The 22,422-nt window shown below is 41.1% G+C and overlaps 1 protein-coding gene across 11 annotated transcripts in view; it reads right to left on the bottom strand.

Annotated features, from left to right (window-relative positions):
* raraa (retinoic acid receptor, alpha a) overlaps positions 1-22,422 on the bottom strand; it is a 533,901-nt gene that overhangs the window by 173,710 nt on the left and 337,769 nt on the right. For all 11 annotated transcript variants that reach the window (XM_041173626.1, XM_041173629.1, XM_041173637.1 and 8 more), the window contains one exon: positions 17,728-18,278. In XM_041173626.1, the coding sequence (XP_041029560.1) occupies positions 17,728-17,902 (175 nt within the window). In that variant the 5' untranslated portion in view covers positions 17,903-18,278. The remainder of the gene's footprint in view (positions 1-17,727; positions 18,279-22,422) is intronic.

Below are 22,422 nucleotides of genomic sequence, written 5' to 3' on the forward strand. Positions count from 1 at the left end.
AAAGCGCATACGGAAGTTTTCAGCAGTTAATATAAAGGCACATTTATGATCCCACTGATTTGTTCTGTACATGCACACTGACCCACAATCAGATCAATTGTGTAAACGCCACCACTGGCACCTAATCATCACAGTCTCTCAACAAAACTGCAGAGGGGGGGTTTAGTGCCGCTGACAGTGCCAGCAAATATAAATTCTGATGTCCCCATTCCCCTCACATGCCAGGAATGTATTGTTACAGAATTTCATCCTCCCAGCCAGGGATGTTCTGCCCATTAACATCAATGGACACAAAATCGCTGGTTGGAAGCAAGTAACTTTATCCAAGGAATCATAGAATAGCACAACACAGGAGGAGGTTGCCATTGAGTCTGCTGAGTTATTAACTTAAGAAGCTGAATTTTTGCCATGAAAGATATTGAAGTAAATTAAGTGGGGCATTTAGGTGTTACCTTTAGTTTTCCGATGGAAACTTCCCACTGAGGTGAAATGAAGTCATGTTTTTCCATAGTTGAATTTTAAATATTACACCTTTAGGTTTTCACCGTAACTGTCCTTTCACCCATCAGAAGATTAAATCCTGAAAATTTCTAATTGACATTCCATCTGAGATAATTTGAATAGAATGTATCATCCACTCAAACTCTCTCACGAATTGGTTTGCAATGCACAAGAAAATATCTTTCTGCAGAGTACACATGTTGCTGAGAGTCTATGCTGATGGGTAAATTAGAATCTGTACAACTCCTCTAAGGTCTTCTACATATCTGGTTAGAAACATCAGGTTTGTGTGTATTTAAGGCAGTTCTTATAATAAAGCAGCCAACTGTCTACAATGAGAGCAATTTGCTTAAGAATCCATTTTCATCCCACCGGTTAAAATAAGGTACGGTTGGCTCTTCAGATTTGCTGCCATAACATAATGTAGTGCCTTTGAACAGGGTACAAACGTGCCTTGTTAGCTTTGTTTGAGTTATTGAATTGGGTAGGATTCCAACAGGATAAAAATGTCACAGGAAAATGTTAATTTTCTAATCATTTTAGTTGTGTGTGATCCTAAATAGCAACCTACCATTATCAGATTATGTAAAAGGACAATGGCATCTATAAGACAAAGCTTGAAACGTGTTTTTATATTGATTCTACAGTGCTCAGGTGGAGGACTGCAACTTCTGAATGTACTTTCCTTCTTTAAATTTACTTGCATGCTGCTGGTCACTACTATAATGCATTTAAAGCTTTTAAATCTTTTCAAGTGTTCAATCTTTTATAAAAACAAACTTCTGTTCAGATGCTACATCAAAGACTGCTAATCTTTTAATAGCCTCTTTAAACTGTCAAACTATGAACTCAGAGCCACCTGAGGTAACTACATAATTTGAAATTCAGCCAAGCATTCATGATGACATAACAACAGCCCTTAGGAAATGTCAATAAAGAACTATATTGAAACTGCATAAACATTTTTTTTTCTAACATACAGCAGATGGTTTGTCAATTAAAGCAATCCAGCAGATGATCTTATCTCTCACTGACAGCTTAAGCCTATTTATTTTCAAGTTTAAAGAGCAAATCATGAAACTTAAACGGATCTTATTCAGCTTTTAAGAGTGTTTACATCTACTCCATCAATTTGTGATTCCCACACTGTGGGTTAAGGCTCTTGGGACATCCAAACTGGAGTCTGTTTGAACTCAGCACTAAGTTCAAAGGACCCTCCTGAATTTAGGTTCCCTCCTGTGTGATTCACGCTGTGCCCCCTTTCCCTCTGCTGGCAAAAATTGGATCTGTCAGAAATGGAGGTAGAACGTCCACATTTGGGTTCTGCCTGCCATTATGAAAGGTCTGGCAAGTTTACTTTCAGATTATCACCAGTTACCCCAAAATCACTAAAGTCATGAGCTGGGAACCCTTCTTAACCAAACTTTGCATTACAGCACTTGTGGAGGCAGTGGGACATCTTTATGTAGTAAAAGATACTGCCAGATGCTGCAGACCACAATTTTTTCTGGCTGCAGGAAAGCTGAACTCTCGCCCCACTAGTACAGATCATCAATACAGTTTTTAACTGAAGGAGGGTCATACGGACTCGAATGTTAACTCTTTCTCTCCATAGATGCTGTCAGACCTGCTGAGCTTTTCCAGCATTTTTTGTTTTTGTTTCAGTTCTTAACATTGTTTGCTTGTAAAGACTTCCTCTCACTCCCAGGTCTCCTGCAAACTTAAACAATAATATAAGTTTAATGTCACAATTTTGACCTTTAAATGCTGGCATATGCACAATTTGACACATGTGGCTGCTACAATATTCCTTTGATGATTCTCAATGTATAAGGAGTAAGTTTAGAATACCAGCAGTCTTACGACAGTGTTGATATAAATGTGCCATTAGAGCTTTGGCCTCTGTGCTCCTTTGCAATTTAATACCTGTCGTATATTGTTGATCAGAAACCATTTTAAAGGCCTGTGCAATGGAATGACGTGGGGCCAAAAACAAAAGGGGTTTGAATCCCTCAATCCAAATGCAAACACAGATAAGCATTAAACAAACAAACAGTTAACGTGTGCACAGATCATTTGCTGTGCATCTCTCTGTCTCTCCCTTCCTGCTCATGATGCTAAAAAGCTGTAAGATATTTACAGAGCACAATCAGGAACAATTTGTTCCCTCGAGGAAGGGCTGCCATGCCAGAAGATAAACACAATAATGGCTCTACACACCTTTTCCCTCCTTTGGGCCAAGTAGATAAACAAGCTCACGCTGTTTTAAATGCCTAGGGATTTACCAAAGAGATTAAACCATTCAAAGTTAACAGTGCACTTCTCAAGCCTTCCATTCTAACCAGGCAGTTTCCAGTCAATGATGGAAAAGCCTTGCTAAAAGCAAACTCACGTCTTTTACTCCAAGATTATAAAGATATTTGGTTTCAAGATCATTGTGCATCCATGCTGCTCATGGAGGGGACTGCAAGAGCAGAGATACAATGGAAAACCTTTCAATCTTCCCTAAGAAGTAAGCCTGCAGCAGCCTTTAAGCTTTACAATTCAGCTGTGTCATTTTACAAATAAGAAAAAGCAAAGTTTAGGCAGGGACCTTGCATAATTTTCTTTCTGCAGCAGTGACAGCATCATTAGTTTTAATTCTAAACATTGCTGGAACTGGTCTGGAGCTCTTGCGAAGTTCTGCAACAGCCGTTGGTCCTCCACAGCTGGCAAGGCTCTAACAATGTCAGAACCATTGGGCAAGCTTGCTATCAATCGTAAATCAATGTGGCAACGCGCCAAAATACTGCAGGGAAGTGTAAACAGAATCAAAAATCCCACGCCAAGAATTCTAATATTTAGCATAGAACTTTTCATAAAATTGTAATTCTGCGCCCCCCCCCCCCCACCCAACATAATAGAATCAAAGCAGGACATTCATTGCTCAACTGTGTGATTCTTCCACCCTTCCCCTCAAGAGTAACATACAATGAACTGGTAAGTAAAACTTATCTCAAACTGTGTTTACACTAGACAAATTGCAAAATGGTTTGTCTTCACAGCAATGCTCAAGATTCCAGATTTACTCTGGGAACTAGCTTTTTCCACAGTGCCTTACTGGCATAACTGGTGAGCCCCACAAACAACAGGGGCAACACAGAGCTACTAATCCAGCTACTTGTGTCTTCTGAAAGAAAAACTGAAAATGCTGGAAACATTCAGCAGGTCTGATCTTTCATCAGGATAGGCCCCAGTTCTGATGAAAGGTCATCGAACTGAAATGTTAACACTGTTTCCCCCCTCTACAGATGCTGCTTGACCAGCTGCTTATTTCCAGCACTGTCGATTTTCATTTCGCATTTCTAATGTCTGCTTATTTAGCTTTTGTATTTTTATCCTCTTCCTGACACAATTATTTCCTCATTTGGAGTTTAGGTGGCTGCATTGATTCACTCAGCAACCTCCCTCCTTGCAACATCTTCACCCAGTGGGCACCTACAATCCCAAATAGGCGTTTCCTTCCTTTGGTGCACATCCTGATGTAGGATTACCAACTCTTCTGACAAGATGGAATTTGTGCCCTTGATTTGCTGAGCTGTAACCTATTCAATGCTGCTACCTCACCAAACTTTGCATGCTCTAACAAGTGTGCTGTGGGCCAAGTTCCTCAGGCAAACTTTCCATGTACAAATAGCCAACACAGATTGGCAGAGAGACCCTCATGGCACACAGCTAACCCCAGGGACTAACTGAAGCCCAATTCTGGTTGGACAAGAATCACTGGGGAATTCTTAGAGCTTCACATGCAAGTCATCCATTTAATGCAATTAGAATTTAAGAGCAATATAAATAAAATTCAAAAAGTCCACTTTAGGATCCCAAATCTGATATTAGATTGAAAAATAAACTGGGTAAAGTGAGATGTCCAACTTTTAAAGAAACAAGTTGTGAACTATTCAGAGTGATAGCAGGATGCTGTAACTTAACCTCTGACCTGGAATTGATCTATATGCAGGAATATGACAAATTTATCTCCATCCTACTATTGGTAAACCACAAACATATTTTTGATAGAGTAAATGGGAAATACTGTTTCCATGGGGCAGCAGAATTGGTAAGCAGAGGACACAGGTTTAAGGAAATTGGCAAAATAATTAGTGGGGAGATGAACAGAAATATTTTTAAGCAACAAGTTATGATCCGGAAACACTGCCCTAAGAGGAGATGCAAACAGACTCAACAGTAGCTTTCAAAGAGAACTGGATATATGTTTAAAGGGGAAAAATTTGTAGAAATATAGGGGAGGGGCAAGGGAAGCGACTAAATGGAAACCTCTTTCAAAGAGCTGGTACTGGAATAATGGGTGAAATGGGTACCTTCTGTGCGCTATGATTCTATAACGCAAGCAGGCACCATTAGTTAACTGAGACAGATCAATTACATTTGTAAAAATTCACACATAATTATTAGGATGTAAAGTGTGTTAATGTCTTGTCAATTACATTGTTAAGGTTAAGAGAAACAGGTGATGGGTATTGTCTTTGAGCACATCTCAATAGGGGGTAGCTGGGACACTGGGTTGTGTGGAAGGAGAGCTGTGAGACTGAACAAGTCAATAAACTCTCAATAAAGAAAGGATCTTTGTCTTGGTTTCGAGTTCATGAGCTGGCTTGGATCATATTAACATAGTGTCCCAGAATGAAATGCCATTGCCTCTGACTGTGAATCTGAAAACTAGGACAGATGGTGAAAGAGAGGTGCCACATACAGAACACTTTCAGGAAGGTTTGGAGAGAAAATTGGCAGCAAATCATCTTAAACTACGCGTGCAAATGCTCAGTTCATGTTTAGTACTGGTGAGTGATAGTTTGACTCATGCTATGGCACTGGGGGTTAAGACATAGATTACTGATCCCAACAGTCCTATCATTTGAAGGCACTACTCTTGTCCAATAAGAAGAAAACCAGAAAACTGAGTAACTAACAAGCATCCTCATGCACCTCCAAGCAGCTGGTCGCAAGGCAGGACTGGTGGTTACCTAGAAACAGGAAATCTACATGCAGTGTCTACTTAGTGTGCTGATTTTACAATTCTAATCCTTGTTTTCATGCTTCATAGAATAAAATCACTGCCATAAACACAAGAAGCAGAGGGTTGCCCACTCATCCTGTGCATGACATGGAAGGACTGGAAGACACAAAGGAAAATAAAGAATATGCCAAAGTAAACTTTATGGTGGAAACATCACTCAAACTGAAGACGCCACTCCGCCAAGTGCAGTGCAGTGCATGGATCACAGCAAAGCTCACTAAACATTCGCACTGATGAAACGGAATTCTGTTTAATCCTTGTATGTAGCTAGATCGTGTAAGGACCAGATGCTCTTGACAACTTTCAGAACATGGACAATGTTCCGAGTCACATCCTCAGACATTGCTAACATGGTTTTCTGCACATTTCAAAAGCGAACATTTACATTTCACTTTCAATGAAAGTTAAAGAGCAGCTTAAGAACTGCCAGCTGTCTCCCCGATAGATTGTTGGGTTGTCAAGTTACTAGCTCTGTCATAACACCCCAGGTAGTTCCCAGATTCAATCCTTAGTTTGTGCTGAGGTAGCTGATCAAAAATTGAGAAGGACCCATTCTTCTGATCACTATCCAGTGAGCCTTCAGTTAAAGGGTAAAATGTGTGGACATTGGGTGAGAAGACGGTTGACATTAGCTGTAATCCCCTTCTCTCTCCATGCCAATCAAACAGTCTGATGGCCATGTCAAATCTTTCATGTGAAGAGTGGCCACTTGAGAAAAGTACCACAGGGCGGCAGCAGCAGAAGAAAGGAGAAAACTGATGAGGATGGTATCAGCCTGAACTACATCATGGTGTTGAGTCAAACATTTGCAAATAAAACATTCAGTGTATCGACTGTCAAACGTTTGAAAAATAAACACTTTGTGTATGCTCTAAAATGTTTGCAGATCATAATAAATAGAAGCAGGAGGGGACTATTTTGCCCCTTACAGGGGAGGCTCGTGTAGAGCACACTGCCAGTATGGGCTAGTTGTGTCAATTGGCCTGTATGTGCACTGTGGACTCAATGTTATCCCTCTGAGGTCAGCATGCAGCAATGACTGCAGCCATGTCGTCACTTATTAATTTAAAATAGTTTTATTACAAAAAAACTTTTGTTATTTGGCTGCTGAAATCTATTTGCAAGAGAAAATACATCCACTCAAGCATATTTGTAAAGTGAGCGCAGCAAATATATTCCAACCTTTTTTTGTCCCTCTCTCCTGGGTATAATTCACTAAAATTTCCTGGAACCCCAATCAAATGGCCCTTCTTTATAAGTTAGTTCAGAGGATGAGCTCCAGCCAAAATTTACCCCTCAACCGACATCACCAAAACAGGTTAGGTGATTACTTTTCTCAAATCTGACTGTGGGATCTTACTGTGCACAAATTAGCTGTTGCTTTTCCATACATAACAACAGTTACTATACTTCAGAAAGTACTTCATTGGCAGTGAAGTGCTTTGGGCATCCTGAGGTCATGAAAGGGAATATAGCAGTGATTCTCAAACTGGGGGTGATAGAGACTTTCCAGGGGGCTCATGCCACAGGGCCAGCTTGATAGGCAGAATTTTACGGCCCCTTCATGGTGGGGACAGAGCCATAAAATGTGGCAAGCTGTTCAAAAGTCCACTGACTTCAGCAGGACCATAAAATCCCACCAGCCTAAAATTCCACCCGATGGGTGGGTGACTGCCCAGAGCACTGTTGTCAGGGGTAATCAAAATGAGTGGCGGCCAGGGAGCTGGCTCTGTTCCTCTCGCTCTCTGCTCCCCCCATGCTCCTCTAATGCTTTCTCCATTTCTCCTGCTCTTTCTGTGCTCTACTCCCTTCAGGCTCCTGCTCAGGCAAAGACAGACAAACTCTGCAACAGGAAGCAAGCACACCTATCCCACTGATATTTGTAAGTAAATACTTGCCTTCTTAAAAGCATTATTAGAACACTATTTACATAAAGCACTTTAATATTATACAGGTATTGCATAGTTTTATAACTCAAAAGGGTTCCTTCAAGCAAAAAGTTTGAGAACCATTGCACTATAGAATACAAATGTGTTTCTTTCTAACAGAAAAATAACTATCAACTTTGTATTTTTCTCTTTCAATCCCCCTGTAGTAGTTCACGGCTTGGAGTACAATTTCACAGATCCTGGGCACATTTGATACCAAGTGACCACAATTTGCGTGTGACCTTCGACAATCAGAGGCAGGTTGATATGAAGAGGGAGGAAGGCATTGCAGCTGACCTCTCTCCTGTCCTCACCTGATGTCCACACATATACACATCAAAAAGGAATTACTGGATAGCAATCAGGAGCAGGAAGTCTGCCCAATTCTTCCCATTGTAACCTGAAGGTACTGTACACAATTGTAATAACCTAATGCAGCTTTGGCTAATCAGCTAACTCAACATAGACAGAGGATCAAACCTGGGGCCTTCCGGGTCTGAATGGCTCAGCAACTCACTGAATGAATGGTTACGATATCAGGGGAAATCTACTTATCAACAAAGTTTGCACGAAGGCTTAGAACTGAAATAATTACTCTTGAATAATAATTTCTAAGTATTGGCATGGTATAGTGTTGCGTACATTCTGATTTAATCACTAGATCTCACTCTCCTGCAGGCAGCTGACAGTATTGTGATGAGATAACAAACAGTGAAATGTGTTTCAGCTCTTCAGCTGTCACCTCAGTAACTAGTCGACATGATGGCTGAAAACCGATATTTGAAATGAGCTGGGGATCACTTAGACACTGAGAAGATTACATTACTGAACAAAATTACAATCAAGCCCTCAACCTGTGGTCTTTTTATACCAAGTTCCACTACAGAAAAATCCTGATAGCAGTTTATTTTATATGTTCCCCTGACTTATTATTAGGCATAATTATCAGGCTGGTATTCTGTAATAAGGTTTAGAAAACTTACATACAAACCAATATGCTTTATGTCTCATGTGCTTACTTCATTGCCCTATGTTATAACAGAGTCTACATTTCAAAAGTACCCCATTGGTTGTAAAGTGCTTAGGAACAACCTGAGGTTGTGAAAGGTGCTACATAAACACAAGTTTTTTTCTTTCAAGTTGATTCAATCTCTGTCAGACCTGTAACTGCCAGTACTTCACTCCTGTGTTCTAGAGACATCTTTATATTTAAATAGGGATTCCACAGGAGCGATGCTCAAATGGGCATGCACAGTTGCCTCATGCCTGCTCTCTCCTTTTCTATTTTGTTCCTGACTTGAGTCCTAACCAAGGACCTCTTATCTGAAAATAAGTGAAGGCTTATAGGGGCTCAGTTTAAGGCTCGCGAACACAGTTAGTTGCAGACAGCCACATATCTGTCAAAGCACTCTGTCAACATAAAATAGGTTGAGCCCAAAATGCTGTGTCCAGGCATAAGCTGAAAGCCAGAATAATTGCATTGCCTGAATATTTTTCAAAGTCCAAGTGGTGCGAACATTTCACATGTAAGCTTTCTTTCACATACAAATTTTCCTGAAAATCCAATTGCAAAATTGTTCCCTGCCTCATTATTTTTTTTTTAAATAATGAGATCAGAGAAATCATTTTATGAATTTGCGATCCTGGCACATAGCTATGTTAGCAGGAGCGCACATCAGGAAGCTGGATGTGCTCTACCTATGATTTCTGATCATAACTTTAATAGAGGCGTGGTCACAAGAGGGGAGTCAGATCAAGTTTCTGATACACTCCTGCTGGGTGCAGCTTTGTGTCAGAGTTGCAAATATGTAAAAGTAATATTTGATTTACAAACAAATGCTTACTATGAGCAGAAATACTGGAATATCTTAGTGAGATGTCTAACTTGTTATAACCATATCTGCAAGAACTATATATTCTTTTAAAATGTGGAAGGACTTTGCATTACTTGGACACTTGGGAGGTGACATGGATTTGAAACAAAAAATGGTCATTCGCTCATCTTGGACAGGAGTGAGCATGCCTTTTCCAAGAAATCATATGACATCAGCTAAATGACCAGCTTAGAGGAGAACTAAAAACAAAAAAACTGCGGATGATGGAAATCCAAAACAAAAACAGAATTACCTGGAAAAACTCAGCAGGTCTGGCAGCATCGGCGGAGAAGAAAAGAGTTGACGTTTCGAGTCCTCATGACCCTTCGACAGAACTCTGTCGAAGGGTCATGAGGACTCGAAACGTTAACTCTTTTCTTCTCCGCCGATGCTGCCAGACCTGCTGAGTTTTTCCAGGTAATTCTGTTAGAGGAGAACTATTTGTTTATTTGAATTGCAATCACTTTAATTGATGGGAAAAAAGCTTTTTTAAAGACAAAGGCCTGGTGATTTACTGGAAATCACCTGACAGAGGAGCTATATGTTTTGAACTTCCTGTTTTAAAGTCAGTTGGGAATGAACTGAGAAGGGGGAAAGCTACCCAGCTCGCACTCTTCTTGCCTTGCTTGAAAGACGGTGTGATTATCAATATCCAGCTAGGAATTGTCATCTCAGTGGAACTTGTCTGTATTTGGAAACCTGGAGGCCGAAATGAGGAGGATTGATCTAGCTCTATTTTCCTCCATGTTGAAGCTCCATTGGTGAGAACTTCCAAACATCTAACGGGGCTAGCGGCCTGTCCTCTCATGAGTGAGCACCAAATCAGCAGTGTCAAAACCCTGCAAACTTTATCCTTTTTATGAAGCTTTTTCCTTCAATCACCTATTGCTGCAGAGACCCTATTTGTTTGTCCTTTGAGTGTGTGTGTGTGCATGCTGGGGAATTTTAAAAGTGATAGAGTTACACTTCCAGATTACAAATTGTCTGTTACCCCATTCTTGCAACGTGTTTTAAAAAAGTTTTGTTTTATAATAATATCATTCTGAGTTTATTGAAAGAAGCCTGGTTAAAGTCTCTTTTATTCTGGGTCTGACAGTAGCAAAGGTAAATAATTGGCCATTCTGGTATGTGATTTAAACATTTAACGGTATGACCTGTAGAGTAGTGAGGTTATATAAACTGCACACTCCTCCCACCCTGGTTGTAACAACTATTGAGTGACAGATTTTATTTCTGTATTTTATAGATTCTTCTACTTATAATAATATAGCTCATCCCCATGGGTCAATTCTGGGATCAATGAGTAACAGAAAGACTGTGTGAAAGGGTGAAAACAGGTGCTAACTAGGTGCTGTTCTAGTAAGGCATGGTGTTTGAAAGCTTCAGTACAAAATTTTGTGCCTAATTTCTCACCATCAATTGAACCTGCCTGGAGATGCTAAACAGACACCTGAAAGTTTAACGCAAATGCTGATTAGAAGCAATTTTCGTGGAGTTGTATATGTGGGCTTCATGCACTCACTAACATTGAAGGGGCAGAATGAGCTGGCTGATACATGACATGCTTCAGGATGGTTCTGGGATGGAGGGAGAGGGCATACAGCTTCTTGGACATGGTACTGGAGGTCCTGGTTGAGGAGATCCAGAAGAGGAGGGGTGTCCTAAACCCGTGGAGAAGGGGGAAAGGGAAGGAATCCACCACAATCTCCTCCGTCCCTCATTCCTGCCTCAGCTGGTGCTACTGCCTGGTCTCACATCCTCTTCCCATTCTATCTGCAGGCCAAGGGGGATCCCTAGCAAGATACCCATGATCAAGCGCTCCTTTCTCCTAATGACTACTATAACATGTTCATTAAGATAGAATAGTACAGCAATTACTCCTTTTAGGTAACATGCTCAGAAAATATCTGGAATAAATGTCGATAGAGGCATTAATGAAGCCTTGACAAACTGTCTAGAAAGTGTCTTGATGTATTTCAAAAGTCCTCTCCAAACCTTGAGCAGCAGGTGAACAGTGAAAGCTGAGAATGCCTATATGCAGTGCTCAAAAATCCTCAGCAATTACTTTTTTTACTCCTGTTCAACTGACCGCTGATAGTGGAAGCTGTTAGTTCAAGCACGGATCATCAAAATCCCATGCAGCCTCATTAATGAGGGCTAGCAGGAAATCAAATAAGCAATCAGCAGCTTAACAATCCTCCGAGCTAGCACTTCAACCACTTTACCAAGATGGTGCCTTACGCTAAATGTGGGATAAACGAGCATTTCAACTTAAGACCCCACCTTAGCCAACTCAGAGGCTCTTTAGCATCTAAAGTAACCAGAGAAAATTGTTCCCAGTGAATTTCTATTCGGATCAAATATTGGTGAAGCTGTTGATTTTAGTAATAGAGCCAGAGAGTAATTTATGACACAGGAGGTGACCATTTGGCATGGAGTCTATGTCGGTTCCCCATAGCACAATCCAGTCAGTCTCATGCCTCAACTCTTTAACAGCTATCTAATGTATAAGACAATATATACCTAGGCCTGCTTTAAATACCAAATCTCAGATCCTCAGGATAGGGCTATTGAACATCTTTGTTTGGAACAGACTATTTTGTTTTTACAGAGTTGTCCAGAAATATGTTCACTCACTATCTTTTAGGAGGAGCTATTTTTTCTGATTTAGTTGTTTGTCATGCAAAACAATATAATGATCTCTCAAACTGTTATGACCATAAAATTGGAACAAGGAATCTGATGATGCCGTGCATTAGATCACTGACCGATAGTGTTGTCTCACAGGAATAGTGGGAGGCAGGTACAATCCCCATTATTACTGAGTTCCCATGTGAATATGGAACCCAGGTGATCCCGGTAGCAGGGACAGAAATAAAATTAGGGGATTATGTTCTTGGAGCACTGTCATGTGTCTCCTCTCAGTCAGCTTGGAGCAGTACTGTGGGAGAAAGCTGCCTACAGGGGCTGCTTATGGCCCCAGAGAGATCAGAGTGATCAAGAAAGAAAATTGAGGAATTTAGTATCCTCATTTATACACTTGGATTTTTTAACAACAGTTTTCAAATTCACAAGTAGGATCATACAGCAGTATCTTCCTTTTTTATTAGAGGGAAGACAGACACGAGGGTGATTGCGATGCGGGCAGCAGTGACTGTCAAGCGGATAATGACAGACAGGTTTTCTGTTCCTAATCACTGTGCAATGGGCCCCAGCTAGAAAGGCATGTGTGGTTATCGGGTGAGAGCAGGCCCAGGTTCGGCTGTGGTCCCCTCCATAACTGAATAACACAAAACTGCACAGGTTAAGAATTGTCAAGTTGCTGTAAAACTGGCCGCACCCCAGGGAGCAGTGAGTGAGAATCTTCAAGGAAGGAGGCCAGAAATTGGGAAAGAAACTGGGTGCTGGTGGGTAGGGTCAAGAGGCAGAGCAGTGGGAGTCCTTAAATAGACATGACACACAAAAGGTAAATTTTGGGACACAGGCTTCCAAATAAGGAGATCAGCAATGCTGAAGGATTTTCTGTCCATGAATTGATTGGATAGGACTGCAAATTTGCCAAATCCACAACAGTGACAAGTATGAGGTGGCTGAAAGATTACTGTCAGAACTGCTGGTTTAATTTCTTTTAAAGCAAATCTGCCAGTGCAAAGGCTTAACAGAAGTCTAAAACTAATAGCACCACAAAGAATTGCCAGTGCACATTCCAAGACAGCAGAACAATAAGGTTCTCAAACACAGGGAACTATGAAGGACACATCACCAGGGAAAAAAGAGGGAAACCTTGTCCCTTGACCTTTAAGGAATCACTGCAGCACCAGGAGAGACGTTAATGTAATTGTGTTAGCTCTGCAACCTGAGCCGACAGGCATTCTGTAGCTCTTAATGGTACCTTTAATTTTCATCAGCATTGAGGAGGACAAGTGGGACCCTGGAGGTGTCTCATTTTACAGTGAGCTGCTTGTCATATTACAATGCAGCAGCACAGCAAACTGAACATTAAAGTTCTGGGAGACAACTTGCTTTCTTTTATTTGAGGCCTGATGTTGTATACTTGATAGAACAGCAGGGAAAAAAGCAAGAGGTTTATCAATAATAAAAAATTGGATTTAGAACAAATGCCTTCAAAATATTTAGATCAACAACAACAACAACAACAACATGTTTTTAGATTTCTGTGTTATTAAAAACTCCACCCCTCAGAACGTGGTACAATGTTCTGGTTCACTGTGCAATTATGGCTAGATTGTTTGTAATCCTTTAGTTGAATGGCATTTTTCAAATGCTTTTCTGAACTGTTGCTGTTTCACATGTTTTGTATTCATTGAATAGGTGGCCACAATTTGAGTGAATATATTACATTTCTGCTTTGGAGAAGTTTGCAATTGACTGATGCCTCAGCAGATAAATGCACTGCAAGGTTTAATACTGGGCCACACAAACCTGGTGGGTCCAGGCTTGACCCATAACCTGGATAGAGTTAACTCATGGCTGTGGAAGCAGTATGGTTAGATTCGGCTATTGATGAGGGGGAAACAATTAACTGGGTTTCCTCTTTGGATCATTATCAAAAACAATAGTGGACATCAAGTAGAAACAGGATTATGTTTGGTTGTACTGCTCCTCACGATCTGTGCGGTTTTTGTTTTTAAGTTCCATACTGGGAGACCATTAATGTGGATGAGTTGAGAGGAGGCTTAAGTATTTATCCTAATATGAGTTGCCATGATCAGGAAAAGGGAAGGCAAAAGAGCAAAAAATCACGGTCCTCTGTGGATTAACGTTTACCTGATGTGTCCCAGATAGCTTTATTTTTGACATTCATTGCTTTAGTGGTGACATTTACTGGGCTTTTCTATGAAATACAGCATTCATCCATTTCAATAGCACAAATGTGTTTGGGAGATAGCACATTTAGCCAACTGATCCTCTTGTGTCCCAATGCTGCCAGCGAGATTGTACCATGTTCAAATTGATCACTGAATTTTTTTTCAAATTGTGTCAGCTGTGAAGATAGGCAAAAACAACAAATCGAAGTGCCACTAATCCCAGAAGAAGTCTATAAAAGGACCCCATAAAAGTATGTTATCTCAACTGGAAAAGTGAACATAGGGAGCACTCGACAAGTCTTTTAGACTACTGCAATATGAAATTTTAAAAATAAAACCAGTCTTCCTAGGAGACAGCTTGGGCTGAATGCAAGGATGATATCTGATCTATTTTCCTGTTGACACTGAAAAAAGTACATTTCCATCCCTGCAGATTTTCACCCATACTGAATTGACAACAACCAAGCTGAGATATATATTGATATATGGATTTATGCACTTGGAGGAAGAGCTAATATGGAAAAGCAGCAATGGAGTCTCCCCTTCCCAACACCCTTTCCACAAGCTGTCCACATCGCCAAAACCATTGCACTGCACCTATGCATTCATTGCCTCCTTGGAAAACTGCTTGGGAACTTCAATACAACTATTACATAGGAGTAGATTATTCAATCTATCGAGCCTGTTCCACCGTTCAATGATGACAAGGCTGATTTGTATCACAACTCCATTTACCAGCCTTGGTTCCATTTTCCTCAATGGCCCTTACCTAACAATCAATCTAAAGTTTTGGAATTTTCAATTAATCCAATTACTGGGAGGAATGGTGGGTGGAGAGGGGCAAGAGTTTCAGGTTTCCACTGTTCTTCAAGGCAGCACACTTCAGTGATAAGTGCTTCAAGCAGAAGATAGCCCTTTTACCAGCACAAATTTAGCCTGAAATCAGATAAACTCCCCACAATCTTATTTATATCTGTATCCAAATCTTCATATTTTTTCTATGCAAAGCTGTAGCTAATGTTCAATAAAATGCTTTATCCAGATAAAGAGAATCAGAAATAAATATCAGTATTCTGAAAATTCACAAAATTCACAATTAGTGCTAATCTAACAGTATCTGCAGAGTAAGAATTAAAATAGGAGTTCTGTCTTTGTCCTAGTTGACAACAGAGATCTCAAGGCATTAATTTCAAACAGCAGGGGGTAACTCCCTTGTCCTGGCCAATATTCCCTAGTAATTACATTTCGTGGCTGCCAGTGTTGGTAGTCTTGACTTTGACAGCAACACGCTAAGGTAAACATTATTGTTTCCAGAGCTGCTAAGACCCCATGAAGGAAATGCTTTTCCCTGTGGCACCTGGGACAAAGAAATAAACACTGCCTTTGGGAGTTTTTTGGATACGTATAGACTGAGTGCAAAGCTCATCCATCCATACCAGTCACCAATGCAATTTTATCTTCACTATCATGGTTGGACCTTCCTGAATGTAATTCAACACCGCAGCAGTGTAGGCTATTAGAGAACAGCTTCTTTCAGTGGTTCTGTTACATAAATGCAACTGAAGGAAGGCCTCTAGTTTCCCTGCTTCTCCCAGGGCCCCAATGAAAACGAGAAGAGTGCAGTCTCACTGTGCTACCTACGGGCCTGATGAAATATCTTAAGATAAACAAACAAACACAGCACACTCCATTTCCCATTGAAATGAACACCCAACAAGTCTCATTAGAAACAATTCTTGTTCGTTAGTAGATCCTGGCTACAGGCTTTAACCCCACAAGCTACTCAGGTCAAACATCTGCAGCAGCAGAACTGTAGAGCTTCACTGTTATTTAGAAAAGTCCTCCATTCATCCTTGAAGATTTCACTGCCCTTGAGGTTTTGGCCAATGACTCCAATCGTATGTGTGTAATCTCGTTAAAATACTGAAATATGCTAGTCTGTGTTCAGCCATAAGGGTAAGGGAAGTTGACTGTTCCGATTACTGAATGGGCAAAGGTAAATCCATTCAGACAATGGACAACATAAAAAATTGCTTTCGTATTAATTTATACTGTATTAAGACGAATGCTTTCCAAGTGCAGGACCCAACCAGCAAAAGTCCCAAAGTAAAGTTTCCAGTCAGCCAGCTCTAGCATATCCAGCAAGTTACCACTGGCTGCACAAGACTTGAGTGTTGGTAACTAGCAGCACAAACACAGCATAAAACCAGCATTGTAGTAGCTTTAATGACTTAATTTAGAATCAGTTCACCAACTTGCCCAAGAGTTTCAGAAGCCTGCAGTATCCCTCTGTCCCTAATTTTGCATTCCCAAACCAAACACATTGTTCAACTCTTTCAAATATAAAGCAAATTGAAAACTAACAAATTAGTTATTCTCTAAGGATGGAAATACAGCCATGTGTATTGCAACAAAGGCTCTGGCCTGAATTTTCACTCCTGAGTCGGAGCGCAAAGTTAGGAAAATTCTCAGCTTCATGAACTGGACTTGGCAGAAAGTGCCTTGGATGGTCAGATTTTGTTCCAGGTGTGGTGGGTATCAATAGGAGTTGTGCCCGCCACCCTTGGGAACAGCTAGGAAGCAGCACTGGGGCTGCCGAGTACAGAGTTGGGCTGGGCGAAGGCTGACCTCAGTGATCCAGCAACTTTCCCCTGCTGCAAAAAACCCCAATAAAACAAAAAACAGCTCTCTAGCCCTCATCCCCTGACACAGTCCCCATGCCCCATCCATGTCAACCCAATCCCCATACCAACCAATGCCCCTCTACCCACCCCCACGGTCCTTTGCAGCCTTTATGCCAACTTAGTGCCAACCCATAACAACTCATTCCAATCCATGTCCCTCATCTGCACTCTTTTCACTTTTTAAAAAAAATTTAAAAGCCAGGAGAATTAAATCCCTTGACAGCTTTACAGTTCCAATGAGCTTTGACAGTTCCCCTAATAGCTCCCTTGACAGTTCCAATGAGTTTAATTCACATTTTATGCACATTCATGTCTAATTTTAACAATCCCAAAGTGCAGTTGACCTCTCCAAAAGGGCAACTTACCTCTCCCAAAGAGCACCTTCCCTCATCCAATGGTGTCCCTGTACCTCTCCAAAAGGGTACCCTACCTCTTCAAAGAACTCCGCTAACTTTAGACTTTCTCCTGAGTGCAAAATTCATGTTTTGGACATCCCACTGGCAAAAACTGGATCTGACTGGATTTCCATGAACCACGGATGTGCAAAATACAAACTGCCTTGTTCCCTCCCACCACCACCCCCCCTCCCCAAAACCCACCCCACACACCTAAAATGGCAGGTGCTGGGTTTGGGGGCAGGACTTCTGGAATCGGGCCTCTGGAGCCATGTTGGACAAGCCACCTCAGTCGTTGTGAAAATTCAGACCATTACTTCAAGTCAAAGCTTCCACAGTCGTATTCCAGGCAATGAAAACCTCAAGTACTCTTTTTAGATACACCCAAACTAGTCACCGTTAAAACACAGATCTGAAATTGAAATAATGGCATGTTACTTACTGGCAGGTGAGGGGGTACTGTAGCCACTGACAGGAAGCTGGTGCTGCAATCCATTTATGGATGGTGGTGAAAGGCCCCCAAGGACCGGTGGGAAGAAGAATGGGTAATGGGGCACTGGGTAACCATTTACGTGTCCATTACCTGGCGGTGTGCACGAACTGCTGTTGGTTGACATGGTGAAGTAAGACGTGTATAGGATAGTCCTCACATGTGCACCACGAAGCTGATCAGTGCATATCAAATCGGAGAAATGTCAAGCGAAACCAAAGGCAATGACAGCCTTGCGTGCAGAATTGATGTCAGAAACAAAGAGGGTTCATACAAAAAAATAACACCAGTTCTCCTAATAGAAAAATTAAAAAGCCAGTCTGTATTCCTTATGGATGGCAAGCCTGATAGTCAACCATTGGTTCCATATGAATCTATCCAAGTACTATCCTAATGTACATTGCAGCTGAACTCTTGTAGGAAAAATGCTCCTCACGTCCGCAGAGACTCCTTGAACAGTTGTTCTTCTCCTCTAAATCTGGGCCAGACTGGGTGTGCTTACACTGGAAAAGAACATAATTGTAAGAGCAGGGGAAAACTTGTTGAGAAACAGTAAATAACCACAGCTTTAAAATCGAATCTTACAGTAGAAAGGCAGAAGCATCTGGGTCCCGTTCCCCCCCACCCCCCCGCCAGAAAACAAGGAGGAGGGAGAATGGTGGAGGGGCGGGAAGGAGGATAAGAGTCAGTTCTTGTGTGTGTGTGGGCTTTGCAGAGCTGTATTACAGTGTTTAAAATAATTACTCCTCTTGTCCTGAAACATCTGATTTAAAAATACACCAGAGCTAACACGTGCAAATTAAAATGTGCAAAAATTGAAAGGGGCTTCTTAAAAATAATGGAGCTTGATATGAATTTCTACTAATTCCCCTCCCTTCCCCTGCCCCCCTCAACTTACCGACAGACCCTTGGCCCCTACATATTGCTGGGAATAAGAACCCCAAAGCAGTAGCATCAACATTTCTAAGCATATGGAACACATATAGGCCACTTTTTCAAAGCAAATATAGTGCCTAACAATGGCAAACACATTATTCAATCTGGTCAAAATCTGATTATGATATTTGAATTGCAAAAAATCACTATACTTCTCTTTGCTCAAAGGAGACTCTTTACAAGATAAACAGAGTTACCCACACACTTTGTGCAACTTCGAGTCTTATGATGAACCTGAGGGATTAAATTTGCTTTGCTGGCTGCACACACTTGGGTCCCAACGTTAAGTGCCAGCAACAGGGCAAACCAACAATTCCTTGCTACAGGGATTCCTCTTCCATTAACTGCTCACACACCCCACTGATGGGACCTGGGGAGAGGTCCACAAAGCTGAAACTGAGTTTCTCCCTCAGTCAAGACCCGCATTGACAGAACCTGTGACAAAGCCTAGCCAAGACTGCTCTGACAGCATTGATGGGAACTCAGCTAAAGCCTACCCAAGGCCATCTCTCCTTACCAGGCAGTCAAACAGCAATACTGAGGAGTTATATAATCATGGAATTGTACAGCACAGGAGATGACCATTTAGCCCACTGTGCCCTTGTTGGCTCTTTAAAAGAGTAATCCAGTTAATCCCATTACCTTGTTCTTTCCCCAAAACGCTGCAATTTTTTCCCCTTCAAATTTATCCAATTACTTTTTCAAAGTCATGCTGCTTCCACCACCCTTTAAGGTGGCCGTTCCAGATCATCATAACTCACTGCATGAAAAAATATCACCTCACTTCTGGTTCTGCTGCCAATTACCTTAAATCTTTGTTACTTAATCGCTCCTGACTTCCAAACTATCCGTAACCTTCTATTTTTCTCCACCTGCCCTTCCCCCTCAACAACATAAAACCAATCACATTTCTACCTCTCTCCAGTTCTGATGAAGTCATATTAGACTCAAAACGTTAATTCTATTTCTCTCTCCACAGATGCTGCCAGACCTGCTGAGTTTCTCCAACATTTTGTTTGTATTACCTTAAATCTGTGTCCTCTGGTAACTGGCCTTCCTGCCAGGGGAAATATAGTTTCTCCTTTTCATTTTATCAAACTCGTCATATTTGTAAATGCCGCTATCCAATCTTCCCTTAACCACAGCTGCTCTAGTGTAATGAGAAGTCTGCTTTTTTGTACAGGCTGTCCTTTCTTCCTTTCCAGTTAAAGGAGAAAATAGTGGAAATATATATATGATGCACAACAATAAATTTCATACAAGCTTTTGGGGTGTCTCAATTTTTTTTTTCCATTCAGGTTAATAGCAGAGAGGTCCAGAAAATAAATAGAAGACATTCTGTCCTTGACTTAGGGGCATCAGTCTCCACTGGGGCTCAACTTAATCATAGGAGTCTGAAATAAGGAATTTAACGACTACCCTGAACAGCCTCAACATTATTTTAACACTGTTTCTTTCATGGTAGTCAGGGACATGCTGGCAAATAAGCCTTTGGAATCTCTCTTAAGTCATTACAATCACCAATAGCAAGCTGAAGTTTTGCGATGAAAAGCATCAAACTGCTCAAACCCAACACTGCTGCCTATATTCGGTTGGGTACATTTAGAATTTGAACCTTTAAAGGGTGCTAAAATATAAACAGGGAATGTTGGGAATGCTTAACAGGTCAGGCAGCATCTGTGGAAAGAAACAGAGAATTAATGTTTCAGGTTGATCACCCTTCATCAGAACCATGACCCTCATCGACCTGAGACAGTAACTTTCTTTCTCAACAGAGGCTGCCTGACCTCTTGAGTATTTCCAGCATTTTCTGTTTATATGTGCATCTGCAGTATTTTGCTTCCATTCTTTCAAGGATGATACTTCAATGTCTTGGATTTTTCGGTCAGTGGCAAAGCAAAGAAACTCACTGTTCTTGAGAAGAGCTACTCATAAAGATCTGGCAACCTCGGTGGCAAGGTTTTCTGCTTTTCCTATGGCAAGTTAAATCTGGCATCAGATCAAGGGAATGTCTTTGCTGACATCAATGCTGCTGCTTGCCAACATGTAAGGAGCCAATCACATTTAAGTATTCATGTGCAGCAAAGCAGGAAATTAAGACCACTGAATCACTTGATTTATAATTTACATTTTCAGATTGTGAAATAAAGGGCTATGATGAATTAAAATAGAAGCTCAAATAAAGATAAACATACCTTTGAAAAATAATTTTTTTTAATGTTTAAAAAAAATGGGGATTACTTTATCATTATGGAGACATTTAACATTCCAAAAATACAAAGACGGCTTTATAGGGCTAGTGAAGGAGTTTAGCAGTAATAATGAAATTAGTAACCAGGTGCAACTTATTCAAACATTTTTACCGCAAGTAAACAGTGGTGGAGTGGATGCTTTCATCAAATCATGATTGCAATGGAGATTGGAATCTATGGGAACCTCTACAGCACATCCTGTGGAGGAGCACTGACTCACTGACCACCTCTGGATTCCCACATTATTCTGTGCGCATGTGGGCTCCCAAAATTGCTGTCAGTTTCAGTGGAGTAATGGTGGCAAACACTTAACAGTTTCGCTGTCATTGCCACAGTAAAATCTGGATTATTGGCTGTAAATACAATCACAGAAAAGGTACACAAACTATAACTATTCAGTTCATAGGAAAAACTTAATACAGAACAATGGAGAAGGGAGAAGCAGAGGCAGCTCTAAAACATTTTGACATGCGCATTTGAGAATATGCCATTAAGTTGCATAACAACTTGCCACCACACACATATTTCTGTGTTTGGATCAGAAGGATATGACTTTTTTTTGATACAAACAAAATGGAGAAGACAAAGTCACCAGTTGCTTCAATGAAGTTTACTGTTGACTCTCAGGTTTGTTTGGATTCCAGCAAAGCATTCTCAAGTTAACAATTTGCTATATGTTGCTGAAACCCTCATCTATGCACTGCTACTTCTAAACTTGACTGTTCCAATGGTCTCCTGGCTAGCCTCCCATACACCACCCTCCAGAATGCTGCTGGCCCGTATCTTTACTCTCACCAAGGCCTGTTCATGCATCATCTCCTGCTCAGTGATCCATATTGGCTCCCAGTCCTTCAACGTTGTGATTTTAAAATTATCAACCTGGTTTTCCAATCCTAACGCCCGCCACCCCCGCCCTTCCTTATCTCTCTAACCTCCTTCAGCTCTACAACCCTTGAGATCTCTGGGCTCCTCAAACACTGATCTCTTGTCCATCTCCTAGCTTAATCACTTCAGCCTTCAGCTGCGGAGCCTACGCTCTGGAATTTCCTCCCTGAACCTTTACCTCTCTTTCTCCCTCTTTAAGATGCTCCTTAAAACTTACCTGTTTGACCAAGCGTTTAGTCACCTGTCCTAATATCTCAAAGTGACTGGATGTCAAATTTTATTTAGTAACAATCCTGTGAAGCGCCTTGAGACATTTTACAATGTTAAAGGCGCTCTATAAATACAAACTGTTGTTGGTGCTTCTAAATCCAAGCGGTTAAATCCATCTCTCCAAGTTACTGCAAACGCTTTAGCAAGTGGATTTGAAATCCAAGTGGGAGATCATATTCAAACGAATTAGGAATTCACAATAGAACTGCATGCAGTTGGACCATGGACAGGTTCCTGTGCACCATGCACTATCACATTCAGTTTGAGTCAAGCTGATACACTCTGAAGGTAATTCTCTGGGGTG

The sequence above is a fragment of the Carcharodon carcharias genome, chromosome 23 (assembly GCF_017639515.1).
Source record: "Carcharodon carcharias isolate sCarCar2 chromosome 23, sCarCar2.pri, whole genome shotgun sequence".
Lineage (NCBI taxonomy): Eukaryota > Metazoa > Chordata > Chondrichthyes > Lamniformes > Lamnidae > Carcharodon > Carcharodon carcharias.